Here is a 27,149-nt window from a genome sequence, read left to right as displayed (position 1 = left end):
ACATATGACTAGTGACTACCACATTGGGTATCACAAGAATAAAGGAAGTAAAGAACAGGTAAGTGAAAAGTTAGGATACAAATACAGATTGCTAAGAGTACAAACACATATAAGGACACTGATCTGACTAACTTACACAGATACACTGAATTTGAAAAGAGACAAGTAAAATTGCTAAGTAAGACTCAGGGGCTGGGTGCAGTGGCTCAGCCTGTTATCCCAGCACTTTGGGAGGCCGAGGCAAGAGGACTGTCTGAGCCCAAGGGTTACCAACCTGGGCAACATGGTGAGACCTTGTCTCTACACTAAATCACAAAAACTAGCCGGACATGGTAGCATACACCTGTAGTTCCAGCTACTTGGAAGGCTGAGGTGGAAGGACTGCTTGAGCCTAGCAGGTCAAGGATGCGGTGGCTGTGAGCATGCCACTGCACTCAAACCTGGGCAACAAAGTAAGATTCCAAAAAAAAACAAAACAGAAATGCAGTCCAGAATCACAGGAATACTCAGATCTGCCATAATCAAAAGAGCAGCAGCTGCACCATAAAATGTGGACTGTTACAACACAATTTTCTGAATGCAAAGAAACTCACTTCATGCTTATGAACTTATGTGTGTGAAGATCTTAAAAATCTAGATGATAAAAACGTTTTAGCTTACTTGCAATACTGGAATAAATACACAAGACAAGGATCGCCCATTTCTGTCTTTTTCTGCCAACTAAAACAAAACAAAGGAAAAAACAGAAAAAGCCAAAGGTATTCCTGGATTCCCAGAGTAGAAAGAATATGTGTACGCATCTAAGAAATTTTTAAACATGGGCAGGATAGATCTGACTTTTGGGTTTTAATTTGCAGGCTCCCGTACTATAGGAAAGTACAAAAACTGCTTTACTATATTTTTGATAGTTACTATAAGAGCAATCTAATATTTTACCTTCATACAGATGGCAATTTTCAGATAAATTACTGGTTTTGGCGAGCTTTCGCACATTCTCAGGTAGATCCTCAAGCTTCCTCTTCAAGACAGTTTTGCTTCTCACATCTTCTGTATCTGAGTCCCCACCCACATTCTTTTTCCTACACTGAATTAGATTTATCAATTCTTTGACTCTATCCTTATCATAATCCAAAGAACGAGATGTCCTTTGTTTTCCAGGTATAATGGTTTCACCCCTTGAGTTATTTCGTTTCCCAAATTTCATTTTCGTACCACTCATTTCTTGTTCTTGACCTTCGTAATCTGAATGTGGACTGAACTGCTGAAGTTTTCTTTTTTCTTCAAATAGCTCTTTTAATTTACAAACAGGTAACTGATACATTTCAGGCCGAAAAATATAGGTATGCAAACAAGTATCAATGTGAGATTTATATTTTGGAGCTGAATACAAGAATTTTTTATCATCTAATCGTGAATCATATGGAAACCTAATGAACTCTCGTTTACCTGAACCAAAACCTCGCTTAAAAAATTCACTTACATACTTCTCAACAACAGAATGAAAATTTACAGTGTTTATAGTTTTGAATTCCTTTCGAAACTGAATCAAAGCATATTGTAAAAACTGAGCTATTTTTAATACATCTGGCATGTTCTCATGCCTCTCCTGTGGTGGTGTACTGGTTGAACCTTTTTGTGCTGTAAATAAAACAAAAAAGCAAATCATGTTAGCAATCAAGAAACTAATCAAATACAGACCTAAATATTGCCAAAGAAATGTTAACAACATTTATACATTAATGTTGAGCCAGACTAGTATGTAACCCTAACACATATACGTCATAAAGCAAATATACAAACAGCATGCTTGTAAAGTCCAGGATCCTACAACGGGTCAATAAGAAACTAAAACAAATGAAAGAGCAGAACATATTTGAAGATCTTCATTTCCTATTGCCCTTAGGCAATCCAAATGGTGGCAAGCAACATGTAAGAAGAAATAAAGTAGAGCAAAATCTGAGGATCTAAGCAAAACAGATCTGCAAATGATAGTAATGTCACTTATTCATCTTACCAAGTAACAACTTTAACTTCACATGAACAGATATGTAGTCAAGAGTAAGCCACAATTGAGAAATGTATTCTTAATCCAACAGTAAAGCCCATTAATGTAACTTAATACACTATCAAAAGTCATTCTTAGAAAAGGTAAATAAATTTTCTCTACCATCAGTGCCAAAAATTTTTATTAATTTTGAAAGGCCTAATATTTTAATTGACACTAAAATTTGAATACAAAAAATAAACTAAGCTAAAAATAAACATAAAAATCATAAACTACGCTATAATACTATAACTATAATCAAACTTTATTAGTGAGAGTACTCATAAGTCCAAACAATTTTTCATTAAAAAATCAAGTCATATAATTTGTATCTGATATTGCTCTTAATATCCCTAGTATTTCCCAAAATATGATGTAAAAAAGACAAAATGTTTAGTGAGTTATCTGGAAAATTCCACTAAAATATAGTTATCTGTAACTAGATTTAGATATTCAAACAACTTACAAGTAACTATGCCTCGAGGTTCTTGAAATAGAAACAAAGCATGTAGGACTCGAGACCTGGAAGTCTGATACTCTAAAAAAACAGAAGTCAAACTCATTAGCAATGTGTTTTAACTAAAAGTTTAAAAAATAACTGTAAAAATTAAAAAGAGACCACCTACCATATGGAGCAACCATCTGATAAGGAGAGAGAAGAAAAAGGTATCCTCGGTCTCCCAAAGGTTTAACAAGTACCTGTATTATGGGGGGAAGGAAGAATTTGTATCTGCTTTATTACTACTCACCATGAGGCAGACACATAGCATTGTCTACTCATTGTAAAGGAAAAAAAGTTCTTAATCATTTTTTTAGGAAAACTATTGCTATTGAATTAGTTAAAAACTCTACCAACTATCTAACAACATTCCAATTTAATTAAAAATGCCTTGGTTTTTATGATTTTAATAAGAAAATGTTACTGAAAGAATACCCCTAATTACCTGTGAAACCAACATGTTAATTTTTCCCTGCAGCTAAAATATAAGGACCAAACTGAAGACTTCAAATATTATTCTCATCAAGTCAAAAGAAAAGTTATTAATCACCAAGGCAGTGTGCTGGATGCTGGATATAAAACATGCTTTGAAACACTGCCTCTGAAGAGTACAAACTAACCTCAATGAGATGTATTGCCATAATCTAATTCCACATATATTTAATGAACATTTCTCATATGTAAGGCAATTTGCCCAGAGATAACTTCAAAGACAAGCAACACAAGATCCTTGATCACAAGAAGTTTATAATTAGGTAGAGAATAACACAAGAAATACCGATAATTACATAAGACAGAAAAGTTCCCTGGGAGATTTACAAAGCAACAGCAATGGAAAAATACAAGTTGGTTATAGTAGTAAAAGATGGTTAAGAAAGGTTTACTGAGAGTGTATTGAAGGTGAATTTTGAAGGATGACTACATTGACAAGACCCGGAGCTTATGGGAAGGACATTTCAGTAGAGGCAATATAATTGGTAAAAGTGAGTTATAATACGATGGGCAGTTTGCAACCAGTAATTCTGACTGGCAAAAGGGTGAGGACAGACTAGGACAAATGTATAAGACAAGTTTAGAAAGAAAGATCATGGGTCAGACTATAAAAGGAGAAGCCAGGTTAGCCAGTAAGGAATAGACCCTTTTGTGCGAGTGCTTCCTTAAAACAAACAAACAAAAAAAGACTTGACAGTAATAGTAACAATAAAGACTCCCCCCAACCCCCCTCCCCCACTGTGTAGGAGGTGGGGCTATTGCAACAGTTCAGTGTTTTTGAGTAAATAAGGAACTGAGCATGGTAACTGAACACAGAAGGATACCTGAACTCTAAAAGAAAATTTATGCTACCAAAATTCCTATTAGAACAAATTTAGTAAATAACATCTGTAAAAAAATTAATAATGTAAAGGACAAAAAGTGAGCCACTAATTCACATTTAATAAAAACAATGAACACTCAAAAATCAAATGGTGTTGTATTCAGGGATTTCAGGGGGTCCTAGCTGACCCGCTTCCCCAGGGGCAACTTCTCCCCATCAGTTTCATCTATACCAAAGATGAGTCTTTGATACCTAATGCTCAAGATGTTTATTCCAGCAGCACCCTTGTACAAGCAGGCTGCTGACATGAGCCAGATGCAGTCAGGAGGTAAGTCAGATGACTGACTGACCAGGAGGGTCTCCATCTAAAATCTGGAATCCAGTCAGGCACTGGGCGTGGTGACTCATGCCTATAATCTCAGCACTCTGGGAGGCGGAGGCAAGAGGACTGCCTGAGCCCACAGGTTTGGGACCAGCCTTGGCAACTTGGCGAGACCTCATCTCTACAATAAATCAAGAAAAATTAGCCAGGTGTGGTAGCGCGCCTGTAGTTCCAGCTACTTGAAAGACTGAGGTAGAAGGATTGCCTGAGCCCAGCAGGTCAAGGCTGCGGTGTCCCTGAGCATGCTACTGGCACTCCAGCCTGGGTGACAAAATGAGACTTCAACTCAAATAAATAAATTAAATCTAGAATCTTGCCCCTTATCTTATGCCTGTATTTAGTCTGGGCCAGTTACCAGACGTTTTTTCATAAAGGGAGTTTAAGCTATTCCCACAAAGGTAAGCTTTGTTTTAAGGTTTCTAAAAGTTACATCTGTGCTAAGAAGTTACATACTTGTCTCCTGGAAATCCCCAAGCCAGATTGCATCATATTGCTAAGAGAGACATATTGTGCATAAGTGCAAGACACTTAAGTGGGTCTTATGGCTACCACTTATAGCCAAGATACATCTCTTACAGTATACTACAAGTGAACAATGTACCTGCAAAGTTTTTATTTCAGGCACAAATACTTTTATCCAAAATATTTCACAAATCATATTCCTTTTAACATTTTGCCCAATTCCTGGTTATCAGAATAAAAAGTTAGGAAGCACAGTAAGATTTTCTTTAGTGCTCTAAGGTTAGATGCCTTCCATCCGCTCCAAGTATCAGGTTTTATAAATGTTACTGCCAGTAGCCCAAAGAACCTTATACTTTGAGGAGCCCCCAACCCATGAAGAACAATCTATACACAGAAACACTAAGACAGACACAGATCCTAGCAGTTATATCCGTGGCTTCAGCCCCAAATAAACACATTCAACTCTATAGGAAAGGAAATCCTGGAATCACTGTGCTCCTGCTGCCTCTATTATATCTCACTGCTTTGCTACCCTTCAAAAAAAAAAATAACCCAATCTGTGAATTTTTACAGGCATGTGGTTGACGTATGAAAAAAAATACAATGTGCTCACAATCTTGAATTACCAAACTTAAAAGGAAATAAGTTATAATAAGTGAGATTCAGCAGAAAAAATAGATTCAAACATCCAGAGGTTTCAAACATGAATTATTTCGATGCAAAATATAAAATAATCCATTACAAAATGTTTAAAGAAATAAAAAAATTGGGAGAATCGAAAACATATTCACACAAAAATTTGTACACAAATGTTCTCAGCAACATTATTGATAATAGTCAAAAAGTGGAAATATCCAATAAATGAACAAACAAAATATATCCATATGATAAAGTAACAGTGTCATAAAAAGAATGAAGTTCTGATACATGCTACAACATGTATGAACCTTGAAAGTATTATGCTCAGGGAAAAAAGCTAGACCCAAAAGCCCACATATATTGTTTGAGGTCATTTACATAAAACATCCAGAAAAGACAAATCCAGAGACAGAACTAGATTGATGGCTGTCAGGGACTGGGGGAAAATGAAGGAATGCAGAATCAAGGTTTGATACATATGGGTTTCTTTCCGGTGACGAAAATGTTATGGAATTAAGACAGTGATGATGATTGCCAAACAGTATGACTCTACTTAAAAAAAAAAAAATCATGGAATTGTACACCTTATAATGGCTAAAATGGTAAATTTTATGTTATGTAAATTTTATTTCAATTTTTTAAAACTGATAAAGAAAATAAGAATATAATGTCTACCTCCTAGACAAACGCCTGGCACATAATAGGTATGCATAAATGTTTCTGAAAGAATTAACAAGAACCTGCTAAGAAGTGACCAAGCAGCGGGGGGCAGTAGTTCAAGCCTGTAATTCCAGCACTTTGGGAGGCCCAGGTGAGGAGACTGCCTGAGTCCATGGGTTCGAAAACAGCCTGGGCAACTTGGCAAGACCTCATCTCTACAATAAACCAAAAAATTAGCTGGACATAGTAGTGCACACCTGTAGTTCCAGCTACTTTGAAGGCTGAGGCAGAAAGATCACCTGAGCACAGCAAGTCAACGCTGGGGTGGCCGTGAGCGTGCTACTGCACTCCAGCCTGGGCGATGGAGTGAGATTTCAATTAAAAAAAAAAAGATGCAACTAAGCAGATCCAAAACATCAAAGAAGTAAATAGAAAACCTAAGAGAGGATAACAGACACAGAAAACAGAATAAAACGGTCTGACATATGCCTCTTCAGAGTCCTAGAAAGACTAAAGAGAGTGAAGGACAGGTGTAACAGAGATAATAACAATTTTCCAGAAGAAAAAAAGATTTAAATTCACAGTTTTAGGAGAATATTATTGATAAACATACACCAAGCTGGATAAATAAGAAAGCTACATCTAGATATAGTAATTGCTAAAAACCAAACACAAAAAAGGGTAAAAAAAAAAGCAGTCAAATTTATTTTATTTTTTGAGCTGAGGTCTCATTCTGTCACCTAGGCTGGGTGCAGTAAGCATAATCACAGCCTCAAACTCCTGGGTTCAAGCGATCCCTCTATCTTGGCATTCCAAGTAGCTGGGATTACAGGTTTGTGTCACCTCGCCCAGCTAATTTTTTTATTTTTAGTAAACATGAGGTCTCACAATGTTGCCCAAGTTGGTCTCAAACTCCTGGGCTCTACCAATCCTACCACCTTGGTCGCCCAACGTGTTAGAATTATAGGCATGAGCTACTGTCCCCTGCCTCTTTGTCTCATTCTTTACTGAACCATATACCCTGCATACGAAAGTCATACTCAAAAAAATATTCATAATCACAAAGTACAATAAGATACTTCATGAGGAAAATTGGTCTGTAGAAGGTGTGGTATCATGGGCCATAAAAAAGAAGTACTCGAGGCCTTAATAAAACACCATTAACTAAATGGTGGCAACAAATACAGATACTTTGTGGTACTTTCAGAGGCAAAATAAAATCAATGGAAATATTAATATGAACACACATATTAATACGCATATGAGTAAGGGAGAATGAGAAATATTTTTAAACCTTTCACTCACAAGTTTTTCCTTCTCTAGTTTTTGCAGCAAACTCTCCATGTTAGTTCCAATTCTTGTCTTTTCTACAACTTCATAAAGACTGCAATACATTCCATTCTTCAAAACTGAGAGAAAAAAATGCATAGTAAATACCAAATCAGTATGCCTCTTATGTATTTTAATAATATTAAATTACTTTACCTTCACTTGGACCTAAGTATGTTTCCTTATAAAACAGTACTGGAGGGATTTTCTGTTTCAGATGATCAATACTCATAACTGTTTCAATATCTAACTTCTCAGGTCTGAAAGAAAATTGAAAAAGCATGTTTGTCTACCCTGTATTTTTAACTCTAACAATGTTACCATGTACAGAAAAAAAAGTATACTTCATGGAAAGCAGAAGGGTATATTTATTAATATCTCACTTTATTTAAAGAGAATTTGATATTAAAAATCCAGACATATATGTAGGTAGATAGTTAGCCTGGCAATATTACCAAACTTCCATCCTTAAGTCAGAAGCTAACGGTTGTCACTTTACTAAAGACAATTCCAACATAAACTGTTAACCTTCAAATATTTATGAAGGCCCATGACGTATACTGTGTTGGTAGCAAGAGATCATTTTAGACCTTTCTATCCCAACATATGTTACAGAGGACTGAAAGCAGCCTGTAAATTTTAACTTAACTCACCATATCAAAGCTCTTTCCAACAAAGAACTATAACCTTTAAGCCTATTATATTAAAATTACTAAATAAAAAATATATGTAATCAAGATAAAACTTTGAAAAATTATTCAGATTTAAAATAACTAAGAAAAGTTTTTATACCATAAATGTACATGTATAACCTATTCTCAAATGAAGATAAAGTAGAGAGCTCATATTGCCAATTAACTTTCTAAAGTTATCAAATCAACTTTTTAAAAAAAATCAAACTAACATTGATATATTTAACTTCTTATGAAGCAAAGTAAAAGTTCAATATAATATGGAAAAAAGCTAAAGAAGCTGACACAATTAGCAATCACAAAGTGCTCGTTTCTCATAACATACTTACAATTTGATAGGCAAAAAAGCACGAGTGGCTGACCTCAGAGAAATGTAACACAGAAGCTTCCCTTTATTTAAAAGCTGCCCTTTCCACAAGGTATAGTGATATTTATCTAAATTAAAAAAAAATAGTGACACAGTTCAGTTTCTTTAGTAATACACATTTACTAAAAATAAGAGGAAAAATATCTAGAAACAATGTTACTAGAAAATAAAATCGTTTATTTCTATTTGTAGGAGAGTTCAATTACTAGGATTTTGATTTTGGTATCCTTTCCCCTATAAAATCACTTCAGCTACAAAGATTAACAAATGATTAACAAATATTATCTGTCTAACTGTCATTATCAACAAGCTGAGGTAAAGTTAATACAGTTATTGCTCTATATTTCCCCCACAAAAAAGACTATATTAGACCTGGTTGACTGTATGAATGTCCACAATGTCTGATATCGTCTATTCATTGTCCTTTCATTATCAAGAAACCTGATAACGAAAAAAAGCTGGGAGCGGTGGCTCATGCCTATAATCCCAGCAATTTGGGAGGCTGAGGTGAGAGGATTACCTGAGCCCACAGGTTCGAGACCAGCCTGGGCAACTTGGTGAGACCTCATCTCTACAATTAAAAAAAAAAAAAAAGCCAGACGGGCATGGTGGTGCATGCCTGTAGTTCCAGCTACTTGGAAGGCTGAGGTGGAAGGATCACCTGAGCCCAGCAGGTCAAGGCTGCAGTAGCTGTGAGCACGCCACTGCCCCCCAAGCCTGAGTGAGAGAATGAGACTCCAACTCAAAAAAAAAAGAAAGAAACTTAGAAACAGTTTCATGTCAATACTACTTTTAATCTCCACTAATTCTCTTCTAAATTCTAAACCTCTAATGAATTCAATACTTTTACAAGGCTGAGTTATGAAACCTGTTTTAGTCTTTAATTTTTCAATAAAAGTTCTAAAACCCTTTGGTCTATTCACAGTAGCAGCAGTTTTTCAAAGACGACCTTATGTTTAAGACAACTAAATATGGATGTTACATTCTAACATGGGCTTACTTTTTCATACTTTGCATATTTTCGTTCATTATAAAAATAAAACACAGCACTTAACTTATTCATCTTTTACTATACTTATTCTTTCAATTTATAAAACTAAAGAAACAAAAGATTCTTACCTATGTTTCTATCTGCATTAAAGCTGTTAGATCTACAAATTAATTTTTAGAAAGAAGAACATTACTGATTGATAACAACATGAAAATTAACATTTAAGATCTTGGTATAAGATTTATTTGCTATTTTTAATGGCATACTACAAAAGAAAAACAAAAGTAGGAAGAACAAATGAACTATTCATTAAAAAATCTAATAAATCCAAGTCTACTTAAGAGAAAACAGAAGCACTGTGCTCAAATTACCATATTTATCTAAATAGAAGGGAGTTACTTTTTCTAAAAATATTAAGAGAATAGTGCCCACTAAAATCTCAAGTCAATTACTTTATTTTGGCGACAACAGAAGACACACAGCCTCAATATATATTTAAATACATTCTCTTTGCTTGTTTTTCTTTTATCCTGGCTTTTAAATATTTAAATATATCCACTCATCATTCTAAAGTATTTACTAAGCTCCTATTATGTACTAAGCACAATTCTAGGTAACAGGACTACAGAGATAAACAGAACAAAGTCCCTGCCTTCATAAAATTTGCAATCTAATGAGAAAGACAGACAACAATCAAAAAGTAAGTATAGCCAGGCATGGTGACACAACTGTAATCCTCTGGGAGGCAGAGGCAGGAAGACTGCCTGTGTCCAGGGGTTCGGGACCAGCCTGGGCAACTTGAGGAGACCTCATCTCTACAATAAATCAAAAAACTCAGCTGGGTGTGGTGGCAAATGCCTGTAGTTACAGCCACTTAGAAGGCTGAGGTGGAAGGATCGCTTGAGCCTAGCAGGTTGCAGCTGCAGTGGCAGTAAGAATACCACTGTACTCCAGCCTGGGCAACAGAATGAGACTTTGATTCAAAAAAAAAAAAACCCAAAATAACAAGTGATGATAGTTTTCAGTGCTATGGAGAGCATAAGGATACAGAAGCTAAAAAAAAAAAAAAAATAGATAAGGTCACCTTTAAGGAGATACCTGAAGACTTGTAGGAATGAATTATGCAGCAAATTAAGGAAAGAGAACAGTAAATGTAGAAGCCCTGAGGCAGGAGCATTCATTGAGCATTCAAGGTAGGATGGATGTTCAATCAATACTCCTTTGAAATGATATGAAGGTCAACAGACGAAATCAAAGAAAAGGCAAAGAAAATTACCAGTCATCATATCTGGGAATATGACCTCATAATTACAAATGTTAGATGTTTTTGAAAGATCACTTATGAAAAACACCATAGTAAATGTACAATAACCTGGGGATCACAAATCTCAAGTCACAAAAAAATGAAAACCACAACTGTCTTGATACTATGACTGCTATCTATGGCTGTGGATGGTTTTCAGCACTTATTTACTGATATGAAAAAAGTGCTATATCTCAAACAACTTAAATGGAAGAAAAAACAATTTAATCTGGAAAACTGACAGAAGACGACCTTGAAGATATACATAAATGTTTCATGATATGAAGCTTTTAAAAACAGCAATATATGTCGGGCACGGTGGCTCATGCCTATAATCCCAGCATTTTGGGAGGCCAAGGTGAGAGGACTGCCTGAGTCCATGGGTTTGAGACCAGTCTGGGCAACTTGGCGCAATCTCATCTCTACAATAAATCAAAAAATCAGCCAGGCATGGTAGCGCATGCCTGTAATTCCAGCTACTCGGAAGGCTGAGGCGGAAAGATCGCGGGAGCCCAGTAGGTGAGGCTGTGGTGGCCGGGAGCAGCCACTGCACTCCAGTCTGGGCGACCGAGTGAGACTCAAACTCAAAAAAAAAAAAAATGTATATGTACCCAAAGTAAGATCAGTAGACATTTGACCATTTCACCTATATCCCTATAAATCTAGCTAAATCATTTTCTACAATCACCACATGGAGGAAAAAAAGTAACTGCTTTGTATTTGATCACTTTGTATTAGAGTCTATAGGAAATAATTATGTTCATAATGTTAGGTTTACTCACCCCAAAAAAAATTAAAAAAAAAAAAAAAAACAAGGCTCCCCAATATTGGCTGAAAACCAGAATCACCTGGATGCTTTTAAAAACTACTAATGGGTCAGGCACAGCAGCTCACACCTATGATCCCAGCACTTTGGGAGGCCAAGGTGGGAAAATTGCTTGAACCTAGGATCACCTGAGCCCAGGAGGTTGATGCTGTGGTGAGCTGTGATCGTGCCACTGCACTCTAGCCTGGGCGAAAGAATGTAATAGAACATCACTCTGGATGAGGTCTAAAACTCATTAAGTCTTACCTTGATAATGGTGCAAACTTTGAAGTTTGTATATCATCTTTGTAAGTAAAAGACACAACTGCATATGGACAAACGTGTCTTGGTCTTCGCCTTAGCTCATCAAAGCCATATTCATAAAAATAATACTAAAAATAAGAAAATGCAAAATTAACTTCTTTAAAAGGCAAGAGAAGTACAAAGTGGAATCTTATATGTATTTGCCTGATTTTTGAGAAATATAAAACCATCAAGCACCCTGACAAAAAAAGTTTTTAAGCTCTGGTTTTCAACTAAAATAATGTGTACTTTATATTCATTTGTGGTATAAAATATTCTGCATCTGGATGCATCAGATCCCAGGGTATTACTAAGTAATGTGTAACAGATTCCCTAATATACCTATTGCAAACAAAGCCTAAGCTCCCAGGTCAGCCAAGAATTGCCAACTTGATACAAAAAGTAAAATACAAGGACCCAATCTCAACTAAACCTAACTACCATTTTGCTTATTATTTCAAAAGAAAAACACAATAAGGGCTCTAACTGCAAACACAGGAGATATGGAAAAGAAAATAAACAGCTGACAAAGGTAGCTGACCTTCTTCCTATTACTCATCAGCCCTTCCTCTCCACCTTTTCACCACATTCATTATGCTAGAGTTTTGCGACATGCAGATTAGTGATTTTCATTTTAAAAGAATGTCTGAGATTATAAACAAAGCAGCATGTCCTTCAAAGTCCACTCCCCTGGAAAACTTGATTTCAATAATGTTGTTGGGGCTAAGGATAGTTGATAGGGCATGTAATCCAACATTTTGGGAGGCCAAAACAGAAGGATCGCTTGAAGCCAAGAACTTGAGACCATTCTGGGCAACATTTCTAGACCCCATCTCCACACACAAAATAAAAACAGCAAGGCATAGTGGCATGTGCCTGTAGTTCCAGCTACTCGGGAGGCTAAAGCGGGAGGATCCATTGAGCACAGGAGTTTAAGGCTGCAATGAGCTATGACTGCACCCCTGCATTCTTGCCTGGGCAAGAGTGAGACATTATCTCAAAATAATAATAAGATGAATAAGAGTAAGTCTGGCATGGTGGCTCACATCTGTAATCCCAACACTATGGGAGGCCAAGGTGGGAGGATTGCTTGAGCCCAGGAGTTTGACACAGCCTAGGCAATATAGCAAGACCTCATCTCTACAAAACATAAAAAGAAAACTAGCCAGACGTGGTGGCATGCACCTGTAGTCCCAGCTACTCAGAGGCTGAGATGCGCCAGAGCCCAGGAGGTCTAGGCTGCGGTAAGCCATAATTGTGCCATTGCACTCCAGCCTGGGTGACAAAGTGAGACCTCAACTCAAAAATAAAAATAAACAAAATGATATGAAGTGTGTTGAGGGCAATGCATACAAAAACCAGGCTGCAGCCCACAGTATACAGGTAGGGACAGTCAACCTACAGAGTTTGAATGTTACTCCATAGGCTACAAGAGCCAATGTATGTTTTTGAGTCATCTGGGAAAAACTGAATGAGCAGCAGTGTCAGATGCTGGAGTCTGGCAGTGGTATGTGGAAACTAGAGTAGACTGGTGTGGTAGCAGAGAGAACTGAAAGCAACATATTTTAAAGGATTTGGTAACAAACAGATATAGGGTCATAACATTAAAAAGGATGCAGGCACCTACCTGAGTAAGTTCATAGGCTCTGTAAGCCAAAAGTGATGTAATTCTATTGGCGTTCTTCGACACGTGACATTCATGCTTTGGTGTGGGATCCAAAACACTTTTATTTAACATAGATTCCAAATTTTTTACACCCATGGGGTCATATATACTCTTTATTTTTCCCTAAAATAGAGAAAACCTTTTAAATGTCTACCTAAATCTAATTACTATGATATTAATATTTTAGAATACATTTCTGAATATAGACCACTGATACCAACAATTTTCCCTTTAATTCTGCACCCAACACTTATTGCCAATATTAGAGCAGTAAGAAAAAGTTAACTATAAAAAAGGCACTTAAATCTATTTAATAACAAGTAGGTAGAAATTCTATTCACAATACTCTTCACTAAGTTACAATACCAACATATTACCTTCTTCATTCTTTCTTTTGGAAAGGAAAACAAACTCCTAAGTACAACTAGCTTAGATCAAAGATGGGAAATAAATCATTCTCAAAAGTATCTTTAGGCCAGGAACAGTGGCTCATGCCTGTAATTCCAACATTTTGGGAGTTGGAAGTGGGAGGACAACTTGAGCCCAGGAGTTTGAGACCAGCCTAGGCAACATAGAAAGATCTCATCTCTATCAAGAATCAAAAAGTCAGTCGGATATAGTGGCACACACCTATAGTCCCAGCTACTTGGGAGGCCAAAGGAGTGGGATTTCTTGAGCCCAGAAGATTCAGGCAGTGGTGAGCTGTGATCATGCCACTACACTCTAGCATGGGCAACAAGAAAGATACTGACTCAAAAAAAAAAAAAAAAAGTTTATAAATCAAACATCAGCAAACATGAACATTTAATTAAATCAAACTCCCAAAGACTTGATATCATCCAAAATTAAAATCCAAATCAAATGTTTTCTTTGATATGTGAATGTAAAAGTTTTAATTACCTTCATTATTTTAAAAATAACTACATCGCCCATTGCCCCTGCTTCCAAAGGATTAGCTTGTAATAAATCAGCATACCTAGAAAGATAGACACCTAGTAAAGAGAGTAAAGAGGGAAAATTAAAGAATCTGAATTTGAGTAAGTAGGACATGAAGACCAAAAAATTCAAATATTTAACATAATAATAAAAAAATAAAAGATATGTGATACCTTTTAAAAGAAATGTACAGACAGCAAAAATAACTGATACTTAACCAAAGCAAAAATAAAACCTGAAAAACTATGAAACAAATTACATTTTTAAAAATCACTAGGACTAGAATATAACTTTTTTTTAAGTTGGAGTCTCACACTGTCAACCAGGCTGAAGAGCAGTGGCACACTCACGGCTACCCCAGCAATGACCTGCTGGGCTCTGGTGATCCTTCTGCCTCAGCCTCCCAAGTAGCCGGAACTACAGTCGTACGCTACGGCGCCCAACTAATTTTTGATTCATTGTAGAGAGACAAGGTCTTGCCAAATTGCCCGGGCGGGTCTTAAACCCACAGGCTCAGGCAATCCACTCGCCTTGGCCTCCCAAAGAGATGGGATTACATGCTGAGCCACCGAGCCCGGCCAAATATGACATTTTTTAGAAAGTTATCTTTGATCAATTTGAAATATGCCAAATCAAAAACAAACGATAAAACTGGTTTTACATTTCAGAACTCGAGATAGTCTCCTTTTCTGAGAACATGTAAAGCATACATGAGTAGTAAGGACTGCATCAAAATTCCATGAGATAATATATTTTTAAATGGCAACTTAACAGTAGGCAAATATAAATGTAAAAGAAAAGAGATTACCCATGGAAGGACTACCAAGAATTGTTATTTTGGACTGGCCCACGTATAATCCTTTTTCACATATAGTTTGAACCTAAATAAACAACACACTGTTTCAACAGGCAATCATAACAACATTAAAAACATGAAAAGACAAGTTTGTAAACTTGCTTTAAATAAAACCTAAGCTTCTAAACTCTATATATGCTACATTAAAGCAATTTCATATATATGTCATTTTATAACTAAATACCAACGTGAAATTGACTTATATTTCTTAAAGTAACTATATCTGGAATCCATTTTTCATTATGCAAGGTGTGACCGATACTCTGAATTCTTATCATTCACAGTCATCCCCTTTTAGAGAGAATTAGAACCAGCAAAATATTACTCCACTCAAATCAATTAAAAGGGAAAAAATGGTTCCAAACACATGTAATCAACAATAAAAAAAAATCCTTTTAATAAAGTATCAATTATCAAGCACATTCTAGGGGAACAGAACTGATCAGAGAAAAAAATGAGCACATTTGAAAAACAAAATACTTTACCCCACTAATTTCTACCACTTATATACCAAAAAAGTTAGTTTATAGTTTTCAAATATATTGCTAAATAATTATAAAGTTAGTAAGTAACAATGGAACATCCTGGAATTATTTATAAACTGGGTTAACTCACCTGATATCGATCAACCATCAGAAATGCATAGGATTCTGAAAGTTCCTTATCTAACCGACCATCAGACTTCAGTTCTCTTCGCTTTTCTGTAAACTAAATGAAATTAAATATAACAATTCCTTAACATGTGATTGTTTATCAAGCTATCAGTTTCAGATTTTTTCCAAGACATCCTAAACCTATCAAAATATAAAGTTTCTCTTCTCTCCCTGTACTTTCTAATCTTCAATTTTTCCCCATTTTAACTAGCTCTTAACCCATAGCCAAATAGGCACCTAAGTATTTATCAATTTTAACCAAGTTTCTATTAAAATTTTACCACACTCCAATTCTCCCACAGATTATAAATTCATGTTTTAGTTATCTTTGTATCTCCCATTTTATAAAATAGGGTGAACTATATCCCACAGGTGATTTAATAAATCTGTTAAAGGATCATCCTCTAGACTATAAACTCAATTACAACAAGGAAAAATGTTTCATGTCTAACTGTATTTTCAATGCCAAGCACATAAGACATATTACATACATATTTACAGGATAAAAGAATGACTTGATCTAAGTACTCTGAACTATAAGTCATCCTAAATTGCCAGCTTCCACTTTAAGATACAAATAGATATGCATTCCAACTACATAATATCTAACATTTCGTATTCAGACCATTATTGCTCTTCAATAACATAATGAATCTTCAAACGAAATGTTCATATAAAATAAGTAATCCCTATCACACCATGTAACCACATCAAACTACCAGGGTTTTATTTTCCCCTGGGGCCAGTAACATTAATGCCCTTTAGGGATCCTTTCAGTTAAATTCTGGTACCACTTGATTAGCCAACTTGTAAAAATACAAAACTAATAATATTTTGTGTCCATTAAAAAGTGATATGGCCAGGCGGAGTGGCTCACGCCTGTAATCCCAGCACTTTGGGAGGCCGAGGTGAGAGGATTGTCTGAGCCCACAGGTTTGAGACCAGCCTGGGCAACTTGTTGAGACCTTGTCTCTACAATAAATCAAAAAATTAGCCAGGCATAGTGGCACATGCCTGTAGTCCCAGCTACTTGGAAGGCTGAGGCAGAAGGATCACCTGAGTCCAACATGTCAAGACTGTGGTGGCGGTAAGCGAGCCACTGCACTCCAGCGTGGGCAACAGAGTGAGACTCCAATTCAAAAAAAAAAAAGAGATATAAGCCAGGTGTGGTTGCTTATGCTTATAATCTCAGCACCATCGGAGGCTACAGCAGGAGGATAGCCAGAGGCCAAGAGTTCAAGACTAGTCTGGGCAATAAAGCAAGGCCCTGTCTCTACAAAAAATAGGCAGGAGGATCACTTGAGCTCTAGAGTTATAGGCTGTGGTAAGTGCCACTACACTCCAGTCTGGGTGACAGAAAATTTAAAAAAAAAAGAAAGAGCCGGGTTCCGTGGCTCAGCCTGCAATCCCACACTTTGGGAGACTGAGGTGAGTGGATTGCCTGAGCTCGCGGGTTTGAGACCTGCCTGGGCAACATGGCAAGACCTCATCTCTACAATAAATCAAAAAATTAGCCGGGCATGATAGTACGCGCCTGTAGTTCCAGCTACTTGGAAGGCTGAGGCAGAAGGATCGCCAGAGCCCAGCAGGTCGAGGCAGCAGTGGCCGGGAGCAGCCACTGCACTCCAGCCTGGGCGACAGAGTGAGACTCCAACTCAAAAAAAAAAAGAAAGAAAGAAAGAAAGAAAAGCAATATGTATAAAATATTTTGGAATATCTCATTTGCATTACCTCAGAATTATGCATACTGGCTTTTCCTAGATCAAAACTCAGAATATTCTAATCTGTACATGAAACTTAAGCATACTAACAAGCTCAATAGTTCCCTTTTATATTTTTTCACTAGTGATATTAACATAATCTAGCTATCAGGCAATAATTATGCAACAAACTAAAGCATATCCTAAAAAAACACACACACATTTGACTTCATTAATTATCTCCAATTTAGGCATTTAATTAAATTACAATGTACAGTACTTAAAGTAGAAGCCTTATTATGAATTTACAACTAAGACCATTAGACAGTAAGCTCTCCCTATATTTTTAATTTTTTTTTTTTTTTGAATTGGAATCTCACTGTCACCCAGGCTGGAGTATAGTGGCAGGCTCATGGCCACCGCAGCCTCGATCTGCTGGGCTCAGGTGATCCTTCCACCTCAGTCTTCCAAGTGGCTGGAACCACAGGCATGTGCCACCACGCCCAGTTGATTTTTTGATTTATTGTGGAGATGAGGTCTCACCAAGTTGCCCAGGCTGGTTATGAACCTATGGGCTCAGGCAATCTTCTCACCTCAGCCTCCCAAAGTGCTGGGATTATAGGCATGAGACACCGTGCCCAGACTATTTTTAATTTTTTTATCCCTGTATTTTTAAAATAAGTTTTTTACATAATCGCACAATAAGAATTTAACTTAGCAGATAATTTGTCCTCCCAGCCGGGCTCAGTGGCTCAGCCTGTAGTGTCAGCACTTTGGGAGGCTGAGGCGAGTGAACTGCCTGAGCCCATGTATTCAAGACCAGCCTGGGCAACTTGGCAAGACCTTGTCTTTACAATAAATCAAAAATTAGCTGGGCGTGGTAGCACATGCCTGTAGTTCCAGCTACTTGAAAGGCTGAGGTAGAAGAATCGCCGGAGCCCAGCAGGTTGACGCTGGGGTGGCCATGAGCATGCCACTGCACTCCAACCTGGGCAACCAAGTGAGACTCCAACTCAAAAAAAAAAATTTGTCCTCCCTTTTGTAGTTTGGTTTCCTAAAAACTTCAGCACTTCTAGAGAAAAGGAATTTTTTTTCCAGGCTATTAAGTGGTTCTGAAAACAATCTTACAGTAAGTACAATTTAAAACATACCTCCTTTTCCAAAAGCTCATTATGTATTAAGCAAGCACGTTTGTAGTTAAAATTTGTTACTGAGGTTGGTTCAAGGTAAGATGAATGGAGAATATTTAAAATATCTTCAAATTCTCGAGAGCCTGGAGATAATGGCTGGAAAAGTGCTAAAATAAAAAACATTTTTAATTTTTAACATTATTCCATCTTAAATGTAGCTTCTTATATTTTTCTGGGTTTGGTAATTAAATAAAGTGGAAAAAGGCATCAAGGCTATCTTATTTTATAACATGCAAAGGAGATTCTTATCAACTCACTGAAGAAAAATTAAACCAGTTGCCTACATTTACCAGTTCCTTCAGCAATAAGGATCTGGCATTATACACTACACAAGGAGGCTGCAATTTTGCAAACCTTAGGGATGCTACATTAGGCAACCTAAATTGCTTAAAGACTTCATAAGAACCTGTGCATATACTTAATTTGTCTCAACTCCTACTTTGTTACACTGAAGAACTAGGCATATTGTCTAGGACTGTGTATTTCAACTAACTAAATGCTTACATCATAAGTGAAAACACACATTTTAAGACACTTGTGTCTCAACTGGTTTTAGTATAAAAGTTAGAAATAAAATATGCTGCACCCAACTGGCTTCTTGGATTACCAATAGAAGATAGTAGACAACTTAGTAAAATAGAAAGATGCAGGGCTTTAGAGTCAAACCTGGACACAAATACCAGACCTAGCATTACTGACTTTGTGGAAGATGATGGGTAAATAAAAGAGCTCAGTTATCTCATCTGTAAAAGGGAGAACTCCAGTTATCCTAATAACCACTATCTGCCACACGTCATACATGAGACAACACATGGAAAAAGCTCTAAGTACAGCATCTGGTGCATAGTAAGACAGTAAGTTGTTATTCCCCACATACCCAACTATTCTATATCCCATCTTAATAACAATGAAGTCAAATATTCAATTTGTTCTTTGGGATTACTGGTCTTTCCCAAATTTCTACTTTATGGAAAAAATACTCTAATTTATAATAAACTTTAAAGTCTATATGTATAAATTGTCTCCAAATAAAAAAGGAACCACTTATTTCTCACTGTAGAGAATTCACAGAAACTATGTCATCCTCTATTACCTTTCTTTCAAGACAATATTTAATAAGGGTCAACAAATGTCACAGTAAAAATACTCAGGCCACTACTGAAAATGGTGTTCTACTTGTACATACTCTTAAAGGTAATAGATGGCAGCCAACTTATAAATAAGCTGTTTATTTTTTATACATTAGACTTTAAAGGACATGTCAAATAATAGTTTCATTCATCCATTTATTTACCAAATCATACATATATATTACATAAATGTCTGTAAAAATGTTTTCAATGACAGAATGTGTATAAAACAAATGTTACCACTACTTTGGAATTGCACACCAAAAAAATAGTTGACCAGGTGCAGTGGCTCACACCTGTAACCTCAACACTTTGGGAGGCCGAGGCAGGAAGACTGCTTGAGTTCAGGAGTTCAAGTTCAGCCTGGGCAACATAGCAAGACCTTGTCTCTATAAAAAAAAACTTAAAATTCAGCCAAGTGTGGTGGCATACATCTGTAGTCCTAGCTACTTCAAAGGCTGAGGTGGGGAATCGTCAGGAGGTTGAGGCTGCTATGAGATACGATTGTGCTACTACACTGCAACCTGGGTGACAGAGTGAGAGACTGACTCAAAAAATAAAGTCAATCATAGTAATGCAATTAAAAAGATAATGAACTCGAATAATCTCAAAAAACAGTACTCAAGCAGAATAAGACTACTCATCACAAAGTGTCCTATAATCAAATTTGTAGAAAATGAATATGCTCAATAATCTATTGATTGGAAGCCCTATGAGCAGGACCTGCATCTGCATTGATCATTCCTCATCTTTCCCATATCCCAGCAGACAGAACTAAGTGCTTGCCCCAAGTAGGTTGAATGGTTCAATGAGTGAAGAAAATGAGAAACTCGTGTCAAGAGTTAAAAAACAGTAAAATACATTCTACTACTCCCAAAACATGATTGTTGTTTAAATTAAGACTCATTCACAAATTCAGCAATTCAGTAATATACAAAACAAAAACTCAGAAGAGAGGGTAAGGAAAATGCATTACCTCAATTCAAATCTGGGCAAAAACATTTTATCTTTGTGATAATTGTCCCCAATTAAACTGTGAAAAACTTGGCAAGGAAAGCAGCATGTGGAAGTCTTTATAGGCTTTCACATCCAAAATGGGCCAAGTATGATTTTAAAAGTTGGGTTCTGTATATGATTTGTTTCTAAACTAAAAACTGACTTCAGATATCTAACATGTACCCAAAAAAGGTATGACGTGGCTTCAAATTTCTATGAAATTCTACAAATCTACACAAAAGAAATTATTTTTCTTAAACAAGCCCAACACTATTTCTACAATTAATCTAATCACAATTTAAAAATTAGTCAAATCCCATAAACTGGCATGAAAGTTAACATTCAAATTATTCTCAATAAAGTACTTAAGATTTCCATTTCAATCCAAAGCAATATCCAATATAGTCATGTCCAATAATCTAAAGATAACCGATGGGAAAAAAATCCTTGCAAATGAAAATAAAAAGGTGTAAGAGTTGATGTCTAACAGCAGATATCTGTGTTAGGTATTTGGTATTTCAAATGCCTCGGTGGCTTTGTTAGCCCAGAGTTATATTTTTTCTAATGATCACTTCCACAAAAATAAAACTATTTTTAAGGATTCCAAGTCAATGTGCTGGTAATAGCAGTTTAGACATTAAATTCATGTTCTGGATGTGCACAGTAGTCTACTTTATGTCCTTAGTAAGAGGTCTCTTAACACTGCATATACCTTGAGCAATATATCTTGTTAACTCTTTTAAAGAAAACACATAAATTATGAGTCACTATTTGAGATAATAATAAACAAATATGTGGTTATCCAAATAGGGAAAAACATTTTATATAGGTATCATCTGTTTCACTCAGGGCACTCAGTATCCAATACACTGTTCTCTGGATTCTGACAGTTACCGAATCTAACCATTACAGGTTAATTACTTTTCAGATACTGTACAAAGAGTTCTACATGCATCACCTAATTTAATCATCAAAACCACTCTATGAAGTCCAATATGCCCATTTCTCAAATGAAACTGAGACAAGTAACAGCTGACATGGCTCAAAGTTACAGTTAATGAATAAATTGAGTAGCTGGGACTCAAATTCAAGCTGCTTGGCTCCATTATCTTGTATCCTGAACTACAAGTAAAAATAAAAGATGTGTATGAGTATTAAAGGTAAAATCTCCAATCACGTCAAGAGTTAGAAAAATAAGTTTCCTCTTTTTATAGATGAGAAAATCATGTAACACTCTGACACAGTAAACTAACTATAAAAGAATTTGGTTTCTAAGACTACTTTCTACCCTTTTATATGTCTTCTCTCTAATCTTTTTTTTTTTTCTGATTTTAATTTTTCTGCAGAGATAAATGGACCAAAAGTTACCTCTTTTTTTGGTTTATAAGGGCTAACAGTAGTAGCAATAGAAGTTCTTTCACACAGTAAGAAATGTGTAATTCTGCTTACTGAACATATTTCCATTAAATTCATGTCAAAAAAATGGCTGAGTAGATTACTGATCATACAAGGTTTCCCTAGTGACAGCCTGATCATAAATGTATCTTATGGTGTTGTATTTTATGGGGTTGAAGAACAAATTTAGAATGGCACTTGGAGATTTATAATTCAAATAAGAAAACTAATAGTATAAATAGAATTGGGACTAGAACTCAAGTCACCTGACTCCCAGCCATACTATTAATTTTTTTTTAATCACTAATAGCACACATACTCAAGAATTGAAGGTTATATTTAAGCAGTTGGCATAGATATAAATTTTAGGTCAAAAAATATTAGCTTTGTTCCTTCAAAGGAACTTTTTCTCATAGTTTTGCCAATTTAGTGTTAATACAGATCTTTTTGTATACAAAAGGATATAAATGTGTATATATGTATAAAATATTACTACACACATATATAAAAACAAGCTGAATGCTTAAAAGATGAACTGCTGCTATCAAAACATACAAATGGGTAATATGAAGTATAAAATAAAGAGTTGTCTGATTTAAAGTAATTATGGAAGAGAAGGAAATAATTAGCAAGAGTAGGCTGGGGATCTGCAGTTCTCTCTGAATCCACTGCTGATGTCTACTGGTATTAATGATTATAATATAACTATCCATTTGTTCTTCACATTTTTAATAGCTTGTCTTCAGTCAAAAAATTACCACAGACAATACTTTTGGAATGGATGCTTCATTTCTAAATCAACAAGGCTGAACAAAGTATAGAATTAGGAATGAATATGCTAGCAGAGAAAAGAGACCAGTACAAATAAGAAACTTGATGTTTTTTGGACAGAGGATAGGTCAAAGTAAATTTTACCTCCTTTACTTAGGCTTGCCTTTATCTACAGAGATCTACTGTTCTCGGATCCAGCCCTCCATATACAACTAATAAGATACCATGGAAATTTCTTTAAGAATGAGCCTTGGCCCTAATGGTTTCAAAAAGACAACTACAAATTTTGTGGGGGAAGAGGGAGGCTGAAGGAGAGAATCAGCTATTACTTCTCCTGGATTCACCCCGTATGGAAACTGGTGCATGAGAGCAAATACTTTTCAGACTCTCTTATGTCTTATAGAAAATAATAACCAATAAACATTTTCCAGAAAGTGAATTATCACTGCTCCATTTGGAGGACTTCGGAGGGAAAAATTATACTGAATTAAATTACCAATTTTAATTTACTTTTGATGACTTACTAGATTTAGAGTAAAAGAAGTCAATAATAAAACATCTACCAACAAAATGTAATTCTACAATTTGGTTAAATGTAAGAACAGTGCCTCTTTACAGTACAAAAAATAGCTCAGCCAATAATTAATACTACATCAAAAACAATAAGATTTATACCCTTCTAGTCAACAATCATTTAGTCTGTCAGAACTGATTAAATGTCTATTGTGAACATGATTTCTGAATCTCAAAATTTCCCAAAGATGAAAATATACTAAATATTTCTGTATTTAATAGAGAGGGAAAAGACCTTTTTTTGGTTTTTGTTACAAACAAGTCAGACCAAAGCAGCTAACTTAAATCCTTACGATTACAAAACAGAAAAATCTTGCTACAGTTTGAGTAGTGGTAAGATATACTATATACCTAGGTTCAAATTCCAACTCCACCATTTATTAGCCACATGACCTTGAGCAAGTAACCTCACTCTTCAGTACTTCAGTTTCCTCATCTTTACAATACGAATAGTACCTACCACATCAAATTGTTGAGATTTAGTATGTGTAAAGTGTTTAGAAAAATGCCCACAACTTATTAAGCACCATGTGTTTTGCCAATATTATTACTCAATTACAATGGCAGTATTTTGGATGTCATACTATTGTCAAGATCATGGAAAAGAACTTTGAGTCAACAAGTTATACTCTCATAGTATTTACCTTTAAGTTATTAAAAAAAAAAAAAATTCAAGTCCTAATCTTAAATTTCACTAGAAAAGCATAGTCATAAGCAAAGGTCTGCCATATTAAAATATAAATGCAACAGAACCTTTGATACTGAAAAGTTCAAACAGACATATCTACTGAAAATCATCTAATATTCATGATAAAAAGATTCAGATGACCACAGCTAAAAATACCTAGACAAGTGCTGTACAAAGTGATACCTTTACTTTTTAGGGATGCCTTTCAAGAGAATGTTGAGATGAAGTGTGAAACTAGCAGCACCTGCACTGTTTCTGATGAATCGTTTTTGCTTTAGTAACAAAAAGTTGAAATTTTCTATTAAATTCTATTACCCAAGCACTAACTTCTCTCAGCTTAGACAGGATAAAGTTCATGGTGCTTTTTTAAAAAAATAGCTGCTTATTTAATTGTTTAAAGTTCTATTTAAATCTCTATTTCACTGTTTGAACAGGGTACAAATATTTAAACTAGGTAAAAGTTACTTATCTTCACTAAATATGAGAAACGTCCACTATAATTCCCTTGCCCACAACTGTCTCTAAGTAAAAACGGAAAAATAAACTTTTCTAAGGAGTACCAGACTCAGACTCAGATTCAGGGAAGAAAACAGCTATGGTCTATATTTCCTAATCCCTCAATTATTTCCACTTTTGGTGTGTTCAATACAATCTATTTTACAGCAACCTTTATATTTGGCTTACCTAATTTTAAAAAAACAAACACATTTCCTACAGTCTTCCTCTACATTTCTACATTTCCTACAGTCTTCCTCCAAATCTCAAACCAAACTGTTAGGTTTTCTAGGCCAATTTTCTGGTCCTAACAAAGTGTGAAAGGTATATCGTGGTTTGTCCATATTCTTATGCACTTAAAAACCTCTTAAGCTTCAGAAGGCTTTTATCAAGCTAAAAAGAAAAAAGAGTTCAACCTCCTACCACATAACCAGATTGTACTTCCAACCTAACCTATTCTCTACCAATCAATAATTTAGGCTGAGCACTGCATTTTTCTCATAGATTATAACCATACTTAACTATACACAGAACTGACAATCTTGTTCTTAAAGGTATTTTTGAGCCCTAAAATATTAACACTATCTCATTTAAAAGATATTTCTAGAAACATTTCTCATGTTAGTGGACAAAGGTTAACTTCATCTTTGTCAACGTGGTTTCACACACCAAGCATTTCCTTGGCTTTGTCATCCAAATAGAAATAAGCTTTATGTGTATCTTACTGATAAAAGGTTCTCACAATTCCAGTTGTGCAAATGGAGTTGGCTATGAAGCTGGAAAGAGGAAGCACAATGCTTCAGCCAAGACTAAGTCTTTACTAGGATTCAAATAACAATAAAAAAGCTTTCTTCTAATAAAAAACCGTATTATTTTCCAAAGTAAATTATGAAAAGCTAAACCACGCAGTAGGGCAAAAACAACTTTAAATTGTCTAAGAATTTCTGAAATTACTGGATAGTCAAAAATACTACTCTAATACAGAAAGCGACACTAATTTTGATGTCCATTAGAAACGTTCACTCCATGTTGAGCAACAATATGGCATTAAAATCTTTTAAAAGGTATATGTAACTAATCCAACTGTTTCCATATTGGTTTCAAAAACTAAGACTAGACTTAAAAAAATATCTGAAGCTCCATCATCTGCAAGACCAAGTTGGTGACTCTTGGCACGAGGTACCTTCTCGTTAGTTTTTTCCATAGGGAAATTACTGCACCAAGAACCTACCTTCCCATTCTTTTCAAATACAAGAAAAACCATACTAAGTCTGGACTTGAAAAGATCTAATCTAACGCTTCAAAAACAAGGGGGAAAAAAATCTACATGGAAATGAAGTGTGATGGAAAATAGCAGTGTGCATGGATCACATCTACTAACGGAAATTTCTAAATAAGGGAAGACGCTGACATCCAGCAAATTTCAAGTAGACACGGGTAGCTGAAGAACTTCCTCGGGGAGAAGCGCTTGTGGTCCTCAGAACGCAAAGGCCTTGGAGAAAGCCCCAGAATCCATGGCCACGGGCTATTTCCATAGTGAGACTTCGCGGAAGCATCCTTAGGAGGACACATCAGCTTCTCTGCCTTCAGGGGTTGGGAGGGAGGGGCGCCGAGCACCATCTTTCCTCTCTGGGAGCTGCAGCCTTACAGACAGCTTCAAACCTGCGCTACTTCCAACTTCCACGGGGAGGGGAGAGCAGGGAGCGTGGTTCCACCGCTTTCCTCTCGCACCAAGCGCAGCTGGGCGGCCGAGGCAGTGAGGGGAGAGGCGGCTGGCGCTGCATGCGTGTTTACGTGTCTCGGATGGGTGTGGGAAGGACAGAGAGGTTCTAATGAAAAGAGATGGAGGGGAGAGAGAAAGAGGGGTTGGGGAGAAGGGGAGGCACCACCTTTCTTTTCTCTGCTCTTCCTGGGGATCTGAAAAATCCTCCTAAGAGGCCTTTCGGGCTCTTCGGGGCCTTTGGGCGGGGCGGCCGCGCCCGCCCCTGAGGAGTCCTGAGGCTGCTCGTGGCTGAGGCTCTGGGCGGCCTCGGCCGCCGCGGTCTCCTCGGGCCCGGCGCCTCCGGGCTCCGCGATGCTGAGGCCGCCGCCGCCGCCATTTTGTGGGGAGGACTCAGGCTCCGGAAGCGCCTGCTTCTTCTCGTCGTCTCCGCCGCCGCCACTCTCCCAGCTCGCGTCCGTCGGCGGAGAGGGCTCGGTCTCCGCGGCAGTCGCCATCGCGCCGGCGTGAGGAGCTCCGGGAAGCTTCTGCCCACAAGGTCGACGGGCGTGGGGGGAAGGGGCGGCGGGCCAGCCCGGCCGCCGGACCG

At 36.6% G+C, this 27,149-nt stretch overlaps 1 protein-coding gene across 3 annotated transcripts in view; it reads right to left on the bottom strand.

Moving 5' to 3' along the window:
• The window catches only part of FAM208A (family with sequence similarity 208 member A), a 49,439-nt gene extending 22,310 nt beyond the window's left edge, over positions 1-27,129 (bottom strand). For all 3 annotated transcript variants that reach the window (XM_008067415.2, XM_021717269.1, XM_021717270.1), the window contains exons 1-14: positions 26,730-27,129; positions 18,754-18,899; positions 15,865-15,957; positions 15,202-15,274; positions 14,358-14,449; positions 13,419-13,580; positions 11,756-11,880; positions 9,509-9,540; positions 8,352-8,457; positions 7,487-7,590; positions 7,307-7,410; positions 2,671-2,743; positions 2,511-2,582; positions 937-1,638 (exon numbers count right to left, since the gene is read on the bottom strand). In XM_008067415.2, the coding sequence (XP_008065606.1) occupies positions 937-1,638; positions 2,511-2,582; positions 2,671-2,743; positions 7,307-7,410; positions 7,487-7,590; positions 8,352-8,457; positions 9,509-9,540; positions 11,756-11,880; positions 13,419-13,580; positions 14,358-14,449; positions 15,202-15,274; positions 15,865-15,957; positions 18,754-18,899; positions 26,730-27,057 (2,212 nt within the window). In that variant the 5' untranslated portion in view covers positions 27,058-27,129. The remainder of the gene's footprint in view (positions 1-936; positions 1,639-2,510; positions 2,583-2,670; positions 2,744-7,306; positions 7,411-7,486; positions 7,591-8,351; positions 8,458-9,508; positions 9,541-11,755; positions 11,881-13,418; positions 13,581-14,357; positions 14,450-15,201; positions 15,275-15,864; positions 15,958-18,753; positions 18,900-26,729) is intronic.
• Positions 27,130-27,149: the final 20 nt, after the last annotated feature.

The sequence above is a fragment of the Carlito syrichta genome, unplaced genomic scaffold (genome assembly GCF_000164805.1).
Source record: "Carlito syrichta isolate Samal-C Ts95f unplaced genomic scaffold, Tarsius_syrichta-2.0.1 Scaffold309583, whole genome shotgun sequence".
NCBI lineage: Eukaryota > Metazoa > Chordata > Mammalia > Primates > Tarsiidae > Carlito > Carlito syrichta.
Note: the sequence above shows the minus strand (reverse complement) of the source record. Positions and strands in the feature narration are given on the sequence as shown.